Source organism: Neomonachus schauinslandi, chromosome 4 (genome assembly GCF_002201575.2).
Source record: "Neomonachus schauinslandi chromosome 4, ASM220157v2, whole genome shotgun sequence".
In the NCBI taxonomy this organism is placed as follows: Eukaryota; Metazoa; Chordata; class Mammalia; order Carnivora; family Phocidae; genus Neomonachus; species Neomonachus schauinslandi.
Window position 1 is genome coordinate 13109653 of NC_058406.1, and position 17412 is coordinate 13127064.

General features: G+C 53.8%; 1 protein-coding gene across 2 annotated transcripts in view; it reads left to right on the forward strand.

Annotated features, from left to right (window-relative positions):
• Nucleotides 1-9834, forward strand: part of PAX7 (paired box 7) — a 94013-nt gene extending 84179 nt beyond the window's left edge. For both annotated transcript variants that reach the window (XM_021683504.1, XM_021683505.1), the window contains exons 8-9: nucleotides 2617-2863; nucleotides 9719-9834. In XM_021683504.1, coding sequence (XP_021539179.1) covers nucleotides 2617-2863; nucleotides 9719-9834 — 363 coding nt within the window. The remainder of the gene's footprint in view (nucleotides 1-2616; nucleotides 2864-9718) is intronic.
• Nucleotides 9835-17412: the final 7578 nt, after the last annotated feature.

A 17412-nucleotide genomic window follows, 5' to 3' on the forward strand; every position in this document is an offset into this window, starting at 1 on the left:
CTGAGCCACCCAGGCGCCCCGGTGATTTTCTTAATTTAGATGGAAAGTGGAGTCTAGATTGGGCACCTGACAGGCAACATGGAAGAGAATCAGGTCTCCTAACCCCCTAGCAAGTGCTAGATTCCTTAGTTCCCCCTAAGGTCCCACCCAAACATACACCGAATTTCCTAGGCCCCAGAGAACCCCTCTCCAGTCGGAAAGCAACAGACACAGCCCAACGGTGTCAAGCATCCTCAGCAACACCCCCTTCATGGGGTCCCTCCTGCCACCACCCCTGTACCCCGACATGGACCCTCCCACGTAGGAGATTCCACGGGTCAGGCCACTGCCCAGAGTAGCCGGACACCTGCCCAGACTCTCCCCTTCTCACACACCCATCCCGTCAGGTCTTTGCCTTGTGGACAGGGCTGATACACTGTCAAGTCCCACCTGAGCCCTACCAGCTGCAGTGGAGGCAAAGACCAGCCCCCCAGGCCCAGTGCCCTTGACTCTGGCTCTGGGGGGAGGGGGAGTACAGAGACCCAGGAGGGTGACCCCAGGGTGAGGGGATTGTGCGGGGAGCATCCAGGGGAGGGTCAGGGAGAGGCTGTGCTCATGCCCCAGCCACGGGGGGCCCCAGCCTCAATCACCCCCAGCCAGCGGCTGCCCAGGGTACAGACTGCTGCTGGCCCCTGGACTGAGGACCTCTGAAGGGCTCAGATGCCCAAATGCATCCTTGAGAGCCAGTCCTGACCCTATCAGGCGAGTGGGCTCAGGCCTCTGGACCCTGAGCTGCTCCCCACAGATTTGCAGTGAGGTCTGGAGAAGACACAGCCTTTTGAAGGCCTCTGTTCCTTCGTCTGAGGAAGGGGCATCACGGCTCAGCCTCACGCACCTCTGTAGGGCTCTGGATTGGGCGAGCCATGGGAGTTCATGCCAAGAGGAAGGAAAGGAAGGAGAAAGGGAAGAGGAAGCCTCGGGGAGCTGGGGCCCTGTTTCCGGGAGCGCTGGCCAGGCGTAAAGCCCTCTGCACGCAGACCCCACCTCATCCCCCCAGCCACCCTCTGAGTTAGGGACAGTTGTCATGTCTTTTCCTCAAGACTGCGGGCAGTCACAGGTGCTAAAGGACATCTGAGGCTGTAAGCAGAGAAGCCCAGGGGCTGTCCCTGGCCTGAGGATTCCACATCCATGCTCTCCACCCCCACCCTGCCTCAGTGCCTATGGTAGGGACAAGTCACAGAGGAGAAGGTAGAAGTTTCCAGAAGGTATCCAGTCGGCAGCAAGATTGCTTCTAGCAATGCCCCTAGCCTGCCTTCTCCCGAGAGGCAAGTGGGGAAATCAGAGAACACAGCCGTGTGCCCAGCACGGACCACAGCCTGCTTCTTTAGCTTGCTGCTGGGCAGGTTAGCAGCTCGGCTTCCCACCTGGCACCGAAGCCTCCCTCCCGCAGGGGGTATGGCATCACCAGGAGGTCACCAGGGTCCTGGGCCTTGCAGGTCAGCTGCACAAGGGCCTCCCTCTCCATTGTCTCCCGGGACTGGCCGGGACACCCGTGCTCCCACATGGAGAGACACCTGCTGCCTGCACCACCTTTCCCCACTCTCTGTCCTGGAGAGCTGGACAGCAGGTGTCACCTCCTCCAGAAGCCTACCTGGACCACCAGACTGGCTGAGTTCCCTTCCCACAGCCCCCCTGAGGGGCCTCTGTCATGCCCCTCACCACTTCGTATCTTGATGGTCTGCTCCCAGTTGCCTCCCCCTCCTTACGCAGACATCCCCCCTGCCGAGGGCAGGAACCATGGTTCTTCCTCCTCTGAAGACCCAGGGCCCTGCCTGAGGCCTGGGGCTGCAGTCACCATCAATGCATGTTTGTTGAATGAATAAGTGAACACATCAGTGAACCAAACCAGGTTCTTTAAGCTGAGTATCTAGAGATGAGCCTCACCCTGCCAGTCTGGGGTCACCAGCACTGATGGTGAGTTCCTGTTTGCTGTCCTGGCCCAGCAGGGAAGGGTTGATGATCACAGACATCTGAGAGCTACCAGAGTCAAGGAAGGGTACCCGCAAGGCTCTTTGAAAACGTTGGCCATGGATGTTGGCATTGTAGGAGCAGGATCTCAAAGTCAAGAGCAGAGCAGGCTTACCACAGGACCAGGGGTGAAGCCAGACTAGATCCAGAGTCCTGTTCTAACTCTGTGTTGGAAGATGGGGGCATCCAAGTCTGACAGGGGAGGCTCGGCTTCCTGTCCTGGAGGAGCCCCTGTCTGATGGGAGAGACATCATCAGCTAGTTCGTTCATTCATGCATTCATTCATTCATCAGACAGGCACCAGATGTCCCTTAGAACCAGGCCTGGGGATATCCAAGACGGGAATGAGGCCCTGCCCTGCCCCCTTGGAGCTCTCGGCGAGGGGTGCTTCCATGGGTTAGGACCTAACCGGGAGAAACCACTAACCGTCTTACCCATAAGGGCAAGCAAACCAGGTAAACTGAGGCTCTTGGGGCTGTGCAGGGATTTCAAGGGAGCAACCCCAGCCAAGGCCTGTTCGGGGCCAGCCTGGCATGGACCTCCGACACACCATCCTCCGAGCCCCCCATGCCCACTGCTCGGGCCGCACCGACCGTCTCTCCCCCACAGGTGATGAGCATCCTGAGCAACCCCAGCGCTGTGCCGCCGCAGCCTCAGGCCGACTTCTCCATCTCCCCGCTGCACGGCGGGCTAGACTCGGCCACCTCCATCTCGGCCAGCTGCAGCCAGCGGGCCGACTCCATCAAGCCGGGAGACAGCCTGCCCAGCTCCCAGTCCTACTGCCCGCCCACCTACAGCACCACCGGCTACAGCGTGGACCCCGTGGCTGGCTACCAGTATGGCCAGTACAACCAGAGTGAGTGCCTGGCGCCCCAGGCGTCATCCTCCCCCTCCCTGCCCCCCTCCGAGGACCGTCTGTTTATTTGTAGAGCGCTGCGAGGCGGTGTTGGGGTGGGGGTGCCCATTTCACAGATGAGAAAATCGAGGCCCGGGAAGAATGGACTGTTGTCCTAAGCTGGTACTGAGCCCAGCCCCTGCCCTCCCCCTCCTGTGGCCTTGCAGTGGCGCTGTCCCAGAGAACGGTACCAGGAGCCAAGAATGGCATTTAAAATGTCCTAGTAGCCACAGCTTAAAATGCAAGAAGAAACAAGTGGAATGATTTTCGCTAACATATTTTGTTTGACCCAGTATATCTGAAATGATGATCATTTGACATGTCATCCATACAGAGTTATGAGCGAGCTATTTTGCATTTCTTTTTTCATGCGGTGTCTTTGAAATCCAGCCCATTTTAATTCAGACACTAAGTTTTCATTGGAACTACTCGATCTGTATTTAAATTTCATAAAATTACAACTGAGAAGTGGATTTACACACCCAAGTTGTTCCAAATATACTGTAAAGTTTCCCAACCACTAAGCTAAATCGAATTTCAGTGTTCACATTTAAATTAGATAAAATTAAATTAAAATGTAAAACCCAGTTTCTTGGCAGTGTGGCCATGTTTCAGGGGCTCGGTGGCCACGTGTGGCTGGCGGCCGCCATGTTGGACGGTGTGATGCTAGAGACCCTGCTGCTTTCTGCCCCCCGGGTGTGGGCGACAGCTGGATTTTCATCTCTGTCCTGTACCCCAGCCCCAACCGTCCTCAGCCCTGTTTGCCCCAAACTTTGAGCTGGTCTCTTGGGCCCTCCCCAGCCCCCAGCCCCCTGGCACCTTGCTTAGATGCGGGGGGGGGGGGGGCCGTGGAGGGGGGAAGCTGACCCTCGGACCAGAGCCTGCAAAAGGCAGGCGCGGCCACAGCCTCCGGCTGCCAGATGGGGCAGCGTCAGGGCAGGCCATGAGGCACCGAGAGCCAAGGTCACGGGGCTCCCCTCCTGCCCCCCTCCTGGCGAAGGCCTCACCTGCTGGTGTCAAACTAATCAGAAGGGCGTGCGGGGTGAGGCTGAGGTCCCAGCCCGAGGGTGTCCTCTGCCCCCTCCGCCGCCCCCACCCCCGGCCCAGCCTCACTGACCTCTGCTTCCTGCCCCCACACCAGCCGCTCCTCCTCGCTGGGCCTTGGCCTCCACAGCTAAATGAGGGCCAGCTGTGCCGGCCTCCACCTCCGAGCTGTGTTCACGGCCCCCGCCCCATGGATGTGTGTGTTTGGCATGTGTGTGTGCGCACGTGTGTGTGTGTGAGAGAATACGTGTGTCACGGATACGTATGATTCGTGTGTCTGTGTGTATCGTGTCATTCAGCACACGTGTTTGCGCACGCATCCTTGTGTGTATGTGTGAACGTGTGAGTGGCACACGCATGTGTACACCTGGCTATTCACATAGCTGAGTGTAAATGAGCCTATTGCGTCCACGTGATATGCACGTGAGTCTGTATGTGAGCACACAAGTGCTCACGTTTGGTCCCGTGAGTATATGTCGGTCACACACACACACGTGTGCTTCAGTGTACATTCAGGTGTGTCCGTGTGGCTGGGTGTCTCCGTGAGTGCCTGCGTGTGTGACGTGTGTGCTGGGCAGATGTCACTCTGCGGACATGTGTAACAAACGTATGCGCGTATGCAGATGTGTGTAAGAGTGTGCGGACATGCGTGGCTCTGTGTGTGCGTGTGTACATGCACGGCACGCACAGATGCTTGTGTGTGTCTGCGGGTGCATAGATGTTCTGGGGTACACGTGACGGGCATGCACGCTACGCGTGCGGTGCGTAAATCGGGGCGCGCGGGCGCTCCGGTGCGCACAAAGGCGAGGCTGCGCGCACCTGTGTTTAGCTGTGCGTCGGGCCGTGGACACATGGCGTTGCCTGTGTGCGTAACTGCAGTGGAGTTGCGCGCGGGAGGAGCAAGTGTGTGAGGGGGCAGAGCCCGTGTGTGCAGGTAGGGTTGCGAGCGGGGCTCGCCCATGTGCACGCGAGTGTTTCCAGAGGGGCCCAGGGCAGTCCGCAGCCCCAGCCCCCGTTCCCGGGCAGAGCGAGCGGGACACACATGCTCTTGATAAAGAGTTGAGAGCAGCTGCGCGGAGGCAGCAGCCCCGGCCTGGGGCGGGCGTTAGTCACACCCGGAGCCCCGCGCCCTGCTCCAGGGGTGCCTGCCCGAGTCGGAAATAAAATTAACCCCAAAGTCAGCATGGGGGCTGCAAGGGAGGGGGGATCAAAAGGGAAAGGGCCCAGGAGGCGAGAAAGGAGTGTTTGTTCCTCCTTTGCTAGGGGAGAAGCTGGTCAGAGCCATTTCCCCTCCCCCCTCCCTCCTTTCCGTTCCCCCCACTCTCCCCCTCTAGCTCCAGCCCTGCCCCCCCTGGCTCCTCCAGGGGCGGCTCAGAGCTCCTCCTGAGCCATATTCTCCAGCCCTATCCAGAGGGAATCCCCAGGGCAGACCCCACCCCGCCCCCACAAAGGCTCCAGGCTTCAGCTGGGAGGGGCCCAAGGGAGAGTTGGCCCCACTACCACTGATTCTGCTGCCAGGTCACCCTGCCTCTGAGACTCAGTTTTGCCATCTGGGAAATGGGAGTCCAGGGATTAGACTCCCAGAGTTTTTCCATTGTGCCGTCTTCCTCACCTTTGACATTCCGGGACAGTCAGGGACAGGGACACATCATGTTGCCGCTGACCACCTGCCCCATGTTCATGGGACACTGAATACACCTATGACTGGGCTCCCAGTCCATGTGCAAGAGTGCACATCCCAGACAGCCCCTGTGCGTGCCTAGGTCCACCCATCACCTGCTCCCATCTGTCCCATGCATGAGTCTAGCCCAGGCACGCAGCAAATTGCATGTTCCTCATTTCATGCCATCCTCAAAACCCCACCCAAAGTAGATTTTATTTGTCCTCAGCTTACAGCTGCAAGAGCTAAGGCTCTAGGGACTTTCCCGAGCTCACATAGGTGAATGGTGGACCCTAGGTCCCCTAACTTCCAACCTGGTTCTCTTTTGGCCAGACCACAAACTCGTGTAGGACACTCAGTAATGATACACACCTGGGCCCACCTTTGTGGTCCATGACTTCACAGGCACGTACGCATGGGGAGCTGCACACACACCGATTTATTTCTGAGGGTTCACTAATGTGTGTCTGTTACACATGGCTTCGAGGTTTATTGAGCATCTACTGTGGGTCTGGCAGTCACGGCTGCCCTGTGTGGTGTACGTGGTTATTCCTCCCGGACAGACGAGGAAGTGGATCCCAGAAAGGCTATTTGCCCGACAGCCCGCATCCACGTGAACAGAGCCACGCCTACAGCCCTCGGAGAGGCTCCCTTGCGGGTGGGCGCGGAGTGTGCCCGTGGCCAGACTCCTCAGCAGGAGAGTCCACTCCTCTTCCCGGGCCCCTGTCTTCCCAGGGACACCTCCACACCTTCTCTTCTGCTCCCGGCCATCATCTGTCCATCTGTCTGTCTCTCCTGTCCCTGAAGGGGGTGGGGGCAGGGGGCAGGGACGGGGCACACGGCAGATTAATATGGCCCTGGTGTTCCCAGAGGCCAGGGCCGTACTAATGATGGGGCTGATAGAACGCAGAAGTGTGAAAAGAATTTTAATAGATCTGACAAGTCTAATAAGAATTTGTGTCTAGAAGGGTCCTCCTCTGGGGCCGCGGGCTGACGAGGCGCTGACGGCTGAGATTTGTTTACTGGTTGGCATCTCCTGCCAACTCCCGATTAATCTAATTTGAGACATTTAGAGCCCAGGCGCGGGCACAAGGCAGAGGAGAGGGGACACGGAGAGACAGAGGGACAGGGAGGGCCATTGACAGAGGCCATAATGAGAAATGTCACAGCCCTGCCCTCACCGGCCCCTGGCTCGATCCCAGGGAGAGGCAGGCTCTGCGGCACGAAGGGTGCCCTTGAAGTTGGCTGCTCATCAGTAAAGTTGGGCTTCTTGGTGTCTCCTTGCCCACCTTGACAGGGCGTGGGTCCTACTGTGCGCTGAGCCCGGGCTGGCAGCCGGGAGAGGCTAAAAGGGATGACACGGAGTGACCACAGACACAAGCAGGACAAATTCGGGTTCCTCTAGCTCACATGCCGTGCCTGACTGGGGGTCAGCAATCTTGCTGTGCCTCAGTTTCCACCTTTGTAAAATGGGAACAGCTGTACCATTGTTGAGATTGTTGGGATTGGTGAGACGTGAAATGAGATTGTGTCCACCCAGCCCACGGTGAGCACACAACAGGCAGGGGATCAGGCTTTGTCGTTCTGATTGCTCTTCGGAGCCAGACCTTTCCACTCCACCCCCAGGGAGCATTGCAGAGGCGGGCACAGAGTCGGGCATGAGGTAGAATCAGGGGGAGTAGGCAGAGCCTTCGGTGAGTCAGGATAGGTCACCTGGCTTGGCCATGTGCCCTTGGACAAGTCACTTACATTTCCTGGAGGAGAAAAATGGGGCCAATGCAGGATTTGGGGTGGGGAGTGCTTCCTAGCCTCTAAAGTGCTGTGCACACACCAGGGGTTATTCTGTAGGAGGCTGTGGGTGAAGCGCATGGGGGTGGTTAGGAGTTGGCATCAGACCGCCTGGCCTTGAATCCTGGCTCCACAACCTGAGAGCCATGTGACCTTTCAAGTTACACAGTGTCTTAGGGCAGGGCCTCAGCTGCATCATCTGTAAAATGGGGTCACGGACCTGAGATAGTGCACGGAAGGGCTTAGACCAGGATCCCCCTCTCTTTCTGCTGCTACTCTGCAGATCAGCTTCCGCGAGGTGAGGTCGAGGTCGCCCGGGACTCAGATAAGACCTGCTCCAAGTAGCAGAGATGAGATGCCTGAGTTGCAGGCTCCCCCTGAGGCCAGAGATCAGAGCTTCTCACGCTTCCACCCGGAGCAAGGGGCAGCCCCAAGGCAGGGCAAGGCTGGCCACCACCACCTCTGTGCTACCAGCTGGGAGTCTGGAGGCTGGGTGACCTCAGGGGCACCACTCAGGGGCTCAGCTCCGGCCCTAGAGCCTGGGAAGCTGAGGAACACGGGGCCCAGCCAGGCACTCCCAAAGCCCCAGGACATTTGCATATCCTTTGCGAATCTAGGTGCAGTCGCTGAGCCCTCTATGCCCAGCATCTTAAAGCGCATCATCTCGTTTGATCCTCATAAGAGCCCTCGAGGAGGCTGGGATTTGTTCTACCCATTTTACAGACAAGGAAATGGGTCCGGAGAAGCAACGTGATTTGCCCAAAGCCGCATGAACAGGAGATAGGTGGGACCCTTGAGTTGCTCCATTTGCTGTTCCTTTCCTTCCTGCCTCCATCAAAGGTCACATCTGCTCACTGAATCCCAGTCGCATGAGAGCCCAAGGCCATTGAGCTCACCGGGTACCAGGCGCAGTGCTGACTAACCTCTTCATCTGCATTTTCTCACCTCATCCCCACAATTCTTTGCCGTAGGTGCTATCATCATCCCCACTCTACAGACAAGGAAACTGAGGCTTGTATAGGTGAGCTGGTGTGCCCCAAATCACACAGTAAAAGTTGGCGGGTGCAGGATTTGAACCCCTAGGGAATATGGCCCCAATTACTGGTACTGACCATCTCACCCCTCTGGGCCTTGCCCACTGGCTGTGCCCACACCTCCTGGCTCTACCCACAGGGTCCCTCGGTGGGCAGGTGAAGGGAGAGTGTTGGGCCAGGCCTTGTGATTCCAAGGCAGCGCTCATGACATTTCTTCTCACCTCTGGATCCGAGAGGTCCCAGGGGTTGCATTGGCCACAGCCACGGGTTCCAGCTTGGGAGGAGGCAGCTCTACCTCAAGAGGCCTTGGTCACATGCCAGCCAAATCACTTGGGCGGGGCTGATTTCTGCTGTAGCCTCAGGCAGGTGCAGCTCATACAATCAAGACAGAACACATGCACACGCAGACCTAGCAGTCACACCTGTACGTACACACACACACACACACACACACACACACAGGTACCTGGCTTAGGTGCAACTCACCTGTACGCACTTACCTGTGTGTGCACAGGCATCCCCACGTTCTACTCACGCAGGTACACACAGCTCACCCGCATCTATCCACATGTACATGTGTGAACATTGATCCAGTGCCCATTACTACACAGAGATTTTTGTTTCCACTGTTCAGGAATACACACAAGTACACACCCTCAGACTCTCATCTCCCTCCTCTGGATTGGCCAGAGCTTCAAGACTAAAGGTCTCAGCTCCCTGCATATCAGGGTCCTGGCTCCTCCTTCTGCATGGACCCCTCAGCTCAACAGCAAAAGCTGCTTTGCTTTTGAGTAAGGGATGTTGCTTTGCCTCATCCATGAGCTGGCTCAGGGTCCAGAGAAGGCAGAAGGACCTTGCCCTCATTACTACCTGGGCTCTGTGGGATGTACTGGACGTTCCCCATCGCAGACATACATACATACAGGCGTGTTGGAACTAATTCTTCACTCAGCCATGTGGACATCCTCTGTACCTTCTTACAGAACCTACGAGAGAGCTGGGCAAATAATAAGTGTTAAGTAACTATTTGCTCAATGGTTAGAGAGGAAGTAAGAGAAAGAGCTTCATGAAGAGATGGATGGATGAATGGATGGATGGATAGATGGATGGATGGATGGATGGATGGATGAACAAGTGGACAGGTGGACAGAAGGGTGAATGGATGAATCAATGAATGAATAAATGTATGGATGGATGGATGGAAAGATGGATGGATGGATGTGGGGCAGATGAAAGACTAGGTAAAAAGAACATCAATTTCTAGGAGTTTCTCTTTTTTTTCCCCTCCAGCTGCTGTTGATTACCTGGCCAAAAACGTGAGCCTCTCCACACAGCGTCGTATGAAGCTCGGGGAGCATTCTGCTGTGCTGGGACTCCTGCCTGTGGAAACTGGCCAGGCCTACTAGGGCCCCTGGGGCGACTTGCCCCAGACCAAGTCCCAGCCCAACCCTTACTGATCCCTGAGCCTCCTGGCCTCAGTCCTTTCATCACCCTAGGGTCCCAGGAGGCCAGGGAAGGAGCCCATTCCCTTCTCATAGCCAACCCTCTGGAGATGTGCAGCAAGTCTACCATGCACCTATGTTTAGGAACCCAGAGTGACCCCCTTGGAGTCTGCCCCTCCACTCTCTCCCCAGGAGGGTTTCGGGTCAGCCTGCAGTCCTCCCCCCAGTCAAATCCTGTCCTGGCCTCTGTGCTATCCCAGGCACAGAAATGGAAGCTCACTCTGAATAGACCACCTTGGGCACCCAAACGAGGATGGTGTCTGGGATGAGGTACGGGAGCCCTTTGGACCTGACTCCAGTGAGTACCCTGGCCAGAGGTGAGGGTGAACCTCCCAGGGTCACTCTCAGCTGGAAGTGCTGGGAGCCAGCCCTTCCAGGTGGATCTCTGGCTCAGGGCCAGAACCACAGCCCATTCCTCCTCTGGATGCTGGGACATCAGCAGAGAGGGGACCCTAGCCCTGGGGTTTTCCCAGGAGAATCACCCAGGAATTCTGAGGACTCCAGGACCCTCCCCCACACACCTTTGCTGGGTGTAGGAGAGGAATCTAGCCCAGGCAGGGGTACCAGAAAGGGCAGGAAGAGGCCTACCAGGGGGCAGGGCTCACCAGCAGTGGGCCGCCAGGGGTACAAGGACCCAACCCAGGCACCCAAAGGCAGCAGGCTCCTGGACTGAAGCCCAGATTCCAACGTTGCCCACCCCGTGTGGGGCCTGGGGAGCCCACGGGCACTTCAGTTTTCTCATTCTCTGAATCGGATGGGAGGGGGAGGGGAGCAAGTCTTGTGTGAAGAGGCATAGGGCCGGCCCAGAAGGGGGCTTCATAGCTGGGGTCCCTCTGCTTATGGGCAGCAGACCTTTGTCACCAAAAGGCTTCAGCGCTTGCCTTCAAATCCACAACCCATGGAGCTGTGATTTCTCACAGAGTCTCCCTCGGAGACCTGACCCTCTGGGAAGGGGACCTCCATCTGCCCTTTAAGCTTCTGGAGTGCAGAGAGCTTCCCCTGGAGCTCTGGAGGAGGTTTCTTGGACCAGCAAGGACTTCTTACCCACAGATTCCCCTTAACATTTGGGAGGAGAGGGGGCGTGTCCCTGTCCCACTGACAGTGGCACCTTTCAGTGTGGATCCACTCTAGGCTGAGAGGGCCCTATCTGCTCATCCAGCACAGCTAGGCGGGGGCATATGTGACCAGTCTTCAGGCCACCGCTCCTGGACAGGTGGGGGATGCCAAAAGGTTCAGAGAATAGGGGAAAGACGCCTTCCTTGGCCACACCCATGGCTTCCTCATATCCCTTCTCTTTAAAAGTCGAGACCTTTGGGGAATGGTTCAAACCCCTGACTATGCCTCCCTTGGGACTTTTCACCACCTTCACCTACTTATCAAAATTATATTCATCTTCACCATCACCATGATTATAATCTACACTGGGATCGCCTTTATCAAGTGCTACTAGGTTAAAGGCACTTGTGACGGGAGACACAGCACTGAATCTGCAGAGACTGGGCCAGATTGCTTGTCCCCACCTGGGTACGTGAGGCCACCTCTTTGCGCAACCCATGCCGCTTGCTCTCAGCCAACAAGACATTCCTGGAAGGAAGGGCTGCTGCCTTATGAGTCAACCTGAGTTCCTCCCTACTGGAGAACAGGACTGGCAAGATGTTTCTCATCTTCAGACGTGGTAATATCAAGCCTGCCCTGGACTGTGGCCAGGGTGGCTCGTATCTCTTGTTTAGAGAAACCTATTCATACATGGGGACAAATAGACTCTCTGGTAGCAGCAGATACCTGGACATGTGTAGCCCATGGAGTTCAGCCAAGCTTTCAGCTGGAGCATCTACTGCAGGAGACTTTTGGTTCTTCAAGCTCTGGACGGAAAGGAAGACTGTGTCGTCTCCTGATGACCCAGTTCCTGTGTTTGTAACCATCCCAGCCAGGAAGCAGCTCTTAAGATCAACCACGGTCTTCACTGACATTCCTTGAATGGTCAATCCTCCCCCCTGGAGGCCTGGCTCAGAAATCATCTGAGGCCCGTTATATACACACGAGCAGGGCTTTCAGGCAGATGACATCAAAACTGCCCAGCCTCACCCCAAGGAGGCGACATTCCTATGCTAGGACCAATCCCAAATATCTGCCCCCTGTGATGAAATGGGAATAAACCAAGTGACTTCTCATTATGTCCAACTTCTCTGGAGTTCTCCCAAGCCGCCATCTTGGTAGTAAATGGGATTATTCCCCCCTGGAGCCCCACCCCCCTCAGAAAGAGACCCTGACCCTGGCAGGTTTTCCCTAAAACTTTGTGTATTAACGTGTCTAGCCAACTCAGTTCATAAAACTCAGTCTCGTGCTGGCAGCTCACACCTTTACCAGAGAGATAACATGGGACAGGATGTACAAGGCTTCAAACTCTTGAGGGTTGACCACAGCCTGAGAAAGAAGACCTGAATCCCAGTGGCCAGGCCAGCCCAGAAACAATCCCTATCCATTCCTGTAAATAGAATCTGTAGCAAAATAAGAGATGTTTCCTCCAACTTACCACAAGTAGCTGTTGGTCCTACCTATGGGGGGGGGGTCCCTCTTCTGAACTCATTGTACATTAGTTGGAAATGTGGTGATGTGCTGTTCGTTTATAGGAAGTTGACTTTTATATAAATATATATATATATACACAGTAAAAAAAGAAAGAAAACCCCCACAGTGTGTGTCGTGCTAGTGCCAGGGACCATCTGTAGGGATATATCTGCATATTGTGTGTTTCAAAGTATACATTCCAGGCTCTGCTGGGTTCTTTCATTTTTATTGCTTTGTTTTCTCATTTGGTATTTCTCTCTTGCTATGAAAAAAAAAGTGGTGTGTAAGAACCAAGCTATGCTTTATACTCTTATTTTTTACTTGATTTACCTTTGCCATTCTTTTGCCAGAAGAACATGAAGAAGAGAGATAGAGGAATAAGAGAGAAGGAAAGAAGGATGAAGAGGGAGGTTTGCCCAGAAGACAAATGAGAAGGTCAGATTTCCAATCTGACTATGGCTTGAGAGCAGAACAGGTCCAAGACTTTGCCCAGACTCCACCGAGATCCAACGTTGTTTTAGTTGGAGCTGGCGAAGCATTCTGAGATTTGGATCCTGGAACTTGGTGAAATTCCATGATTGCCCAAAAAAGACATTCTCTGGAGCCTCTCTCAGGTTGATGTTCTTGCTGAGCTCCCGATGTGCCCTTCACTACTGGACGCTTTTTGAAGTTGACAGCCCTGTCCTGCAAAGACACCTAACCCAAGACCAAATGGGGAGTATTCTGGCCACCATCTTGAAATGCTCAGACAACTGTGTATTGAATGCTTTTTCTGTCAACTCTAACATGGCCAATCCCCCACCTGGGAAATACCTACATAGCACTCTAGATCATTCCTTCTGCCTAATAATTGCAACTTGGTTGCTTCCGTGTTTGACTCACAGCCATATTCCTCCATGTGGAAGTGAGTGTGTGTGCATGAGAGTATGAGTGGGGTGTGTGCGTGGGCCTGTGGGCGCAAGGGTGTGTGTTTAAATATAATCGCACCATAATTTATTCAGCTATATGGAGTAGTAGACTAGAAAGAGAAACTGGCATTTGCTTTAACTACCTGCTTGTAAGCGCTTCCTCTGTAACTCAGGCGTAACTGTTATACATTAAAAGAAATTAAAGCATTTCCAAGGTTCCATGTACTCAATTGACTGTCATTAGGCAGCTGCCCTAAAAGGAACCAAGGGGTGGTTGAGAAGCCCTTTGACCTAATTTAGAGGGTCAAGGTAGGACCACTGGGTCCTCCAGTGCCAAGCAGCTGTTAGGCATGTAGTGGATGCCTAATCAATATTTGATCAATGAATGCTGTTCCTTAAGCATCTCTGATGAAATTTCAGTTCTGTACACTAGGCCAGACTTCTTGCGGCTAAGCTTAGAGCCCTCTGTGGCCCTCTCCCAGTACACTGAATTTAGAAGGTAGGAGAGCACTCAGAAGCGTTCATGTTTAAAAAAAGGAGAAGGAGGAGGAGGAGGAGGAGGAGAAGCTTCCATGTTCCCTTAAGAAGCAGAACCTGATATGGGGATTCATGGGCGGGCAGATTTATGGAGGGGGGAACCCTCAAGAGAAATGCGTAAGGGAGTGAAGGAAATGACAAAGGACAGGGGAAGGAGCTAAGCAAAGAGGGGGCTTTAACTGGAATCTAGTTTCAACCTGATAGTGCAGGGAACTCTGGAGCGTAAGTAGCACAGAGTTAGTCTCACCTTGAGCCTGGAGGACTGGTCTTTTGTTCCAAAGTGTCAGTCATTCATTGGCTGCTGGCTGTCCCTGGGGATGTAGGTAGGTAGGTAAAGGCTAATGTGCCCAAGTAACTCTGGTCAAAGTGGCTCCTGTGGGCTGAGGGCAGTTCTCCAGAGAAAGATGCGGCAATGCACCCTTAGCAGCAACATCACATCCATTAGGGCACAGGTACACTGGCCCAGTAAAAGGGATCTGGGCAAGGAACAGCAACATCTACTCCACATATGTTCCCCTCGCTCTAAACCGGGATACCCATGTCATTCCAGTATACTGGTTTACTTGGATGATCTGAACAAGACGGGCAAGGTGGGAGAGTTGCTGGGAGAAATTGTACATGAAGTATTAGTAAGATATTTTTATGGACCTGAGTCCATCTAACCCAGCCAAGTGCTCCAGGGCAGGACTGAGGGAGGTTGGGTCTTCCCTCCCCCACTTAGTATCCCTGCAGTATCCCTACAGAGTTTTGTACCAGCTCTCTAGGAACCCAGACAGACTTATGTCAGAATCAGGGCTCCCAGCCACATTCCCCCACCCTCCTACCCCCCACCCCCAACTGTGTAGTTACTCAGTAAGTCAGGAAGATATGGGAGAGAGTCAAGAACTGATCAAGTTCTGCTCTTCGCTCTGCATGTGACTCGATGTGCGTCCTGAGAAAATTTTCTCCCTGTCTCAGACCCTATTTCTATATATTTTTATTTTTTTTTATTATTTATTTTTTAAAAGATTTTTTATCTATTTATTTGACAGAGAGCGAGAGCACAAGCAGGTGGGGTAGCAGGTAGAGGGAGAGGGAGAAGCAGGCCCCCTGCTGAGCAAGGAGCCCTATGTGGGGCTTGATCCCAGGACTCTGGGATCATGACCTGAACCGAAGGCAGTCGCTTAACCAACTGAGCCAACCAGGCGCCCCTCTATATATTTTTAAAAAGCAGGTTAGATAATCCCTAAGGATCTTTCAGGTTACCCTGATAATAAACTGAGCCGAAAGCTGGTCTGGAAGGTGGCCCAGAGAGTGCCCCAATGGCTCAGGGCTGTCCACTACCAGTGCTGGGAAAGCAATACTCAGTACTGGGTGCTGAGTGATGCCAAATTGCTCCCAGACACAAACTTTCCCTTGGAGCTCTCTGCCCCTCCTCTTAGGGACCTTTTCTAAGAATCCCATCCAAAAGACCAAGGAAAGCTGAGAAATGTAATCTTCTGCCCAGGCATACTACTGCCCAGAATAAAACCAGTTTTCTGTGTCTAAAGGAAAAGGAAAGAACGGCTATTGGACGGACAAGTGTATCAGTCAGCTATTGCCACAGTAATGCTGTGTAACATAGTAGCCTCTGTTCCTGGTCTCATTGCTCATGCACATCTTATATGAATGAGTTTCACAATCTTTCCTGGAGTAAAATTTACTAGTGAAGGAAAGAAATTCCTGAGACAGGAGATATATGAGCCCTGAGTGGGGAGGGACACACAAGACAGAGAGATGAGGCATCCATCTGTTGTGGAGTTGAGTCTAGAACACCCGGTCCCCCTGAGAGCACAGCTTCCAGAACCGCCCCCCCCCCCCACTCCCCAGGCTGCCACTGGCTTGCTCTGAGCAGAGAATCAATCTCCTGGCCCTGGTGATGTAAATACCTGTGGCAGGGAGGGGGACTCACTTCCCAGAGGCACCAGGGAGAGTATGTTCAGGGCTCCAGTCACCTCTGTGCTCTCTCTCCCCTGGAAAGAATCAAAATGCGCCCTCATGTAAAGCCTTGTCCTTGGTCCCAGGTACCCTCTGTGTGACTGTAGACAAGCCACTTCCCCTGATCCTTCAAATGGGAATAATATCTGTGTCCCAGTGTATCAGGCTAGAATGCAGTAACCAACAACTTCAAATCTCTGTGTCTTAAAACACGAAAGGCTTAATTTTTTTCTCATTCATATTTGTGACCGCTACTCATCATAGTCAGCCTGATGGAGAATGGGCGTTGCCTTGAGCATTACTGGCTGCTGGTACCAGAATGAAAGAGAGATGTGGTAAATTGTGCACTGGCTCTTAAAGCGTCCACTTGAAGTGGCTGGTGTACACTTCTGCTCACCCTCCATTGGTCAAAGCAAGTCACGTGGCCACACTGACCTTGAAAGGGGGAAAGGAAGTGTAATCCATCCTGTGCCTGGGAGATGAGAGGTGGGACTATCAGGAACAGCACTTGGGACCACCATGCCCACCTATGCAGGGGGTTTTCCTGAGATTCAAGTGAGTCTAATGATGTGAAAACAAATATTTCTGTAAGGACCTGCTCTGAGCACCCTGCCAGGGTGGACCCTGGAGGTAGGGTGGGGCAGAGAGTGGCACTAAAAGAACCACAAAGACGGTCTCTTCTCTGAGGGAAAGAAAACACTGACTACAAAGCTCCTGCAGTGTGCCCATGCATGCACTTTTTGTCCTATCATCGGCATGACAACGATGTTTGGGGGGGGCATAATTCACCCACCATTAATGTATGGGGAAAGCAGCCAAGCGTCAGAAAGTTGCACAAGCTCACACAGCTAGTTACCGGTAGGGACTGAACTCTCCAAAAGAAGGCTTCCATGTCACATCCTAATATTGAAGTACTGGAGACATGGAGCAGGGGTCTTGTCTGAGGGTGGATGCCAATGGTCTGTACCCCATAGAAACCAAGTAGGGCTGTCTTCCACAATCTGACTCAGGGTTAGAGAGCCCTACAGGTCACCCCTGTCATCTGATGAGACACCAGCAAGATAACCCACAGGTATCAGCATGGCAGTGACCCCTCCCAGAATTTTTACCACACTCATTCTTGGAAGACAAGGTCATGTTGGCTAGAAATATGAGCTTTAGAGAGAAAAGATGTTAACATTTATGGTGCCTACTGTGTACCAGGTGATCCTCAGCCATTGTTTTAGTTAACACTAAACCTCTGTGGTAAGCATTGTGGACCCTGCTATACAGATGAGAAAATGGCCCCAGAGAAGTGAGGCAATTGGCCCCAGGTCCCCAACTAGGAGGTGGAAGAGTAGAGATTCAAACCCATGACTTGTCCCGGTGTCCTGTCCGTCATAACAGATTGCCTCCCCAAAGTGCAAATAGGACACTGTGTGAACCAGGAGGACAATACTTCTTGAAGTGTATCAGTCAGCCATTACCACAGTAATGCTGCATAATAAGCATAATGGCTTACAACAAACATTAA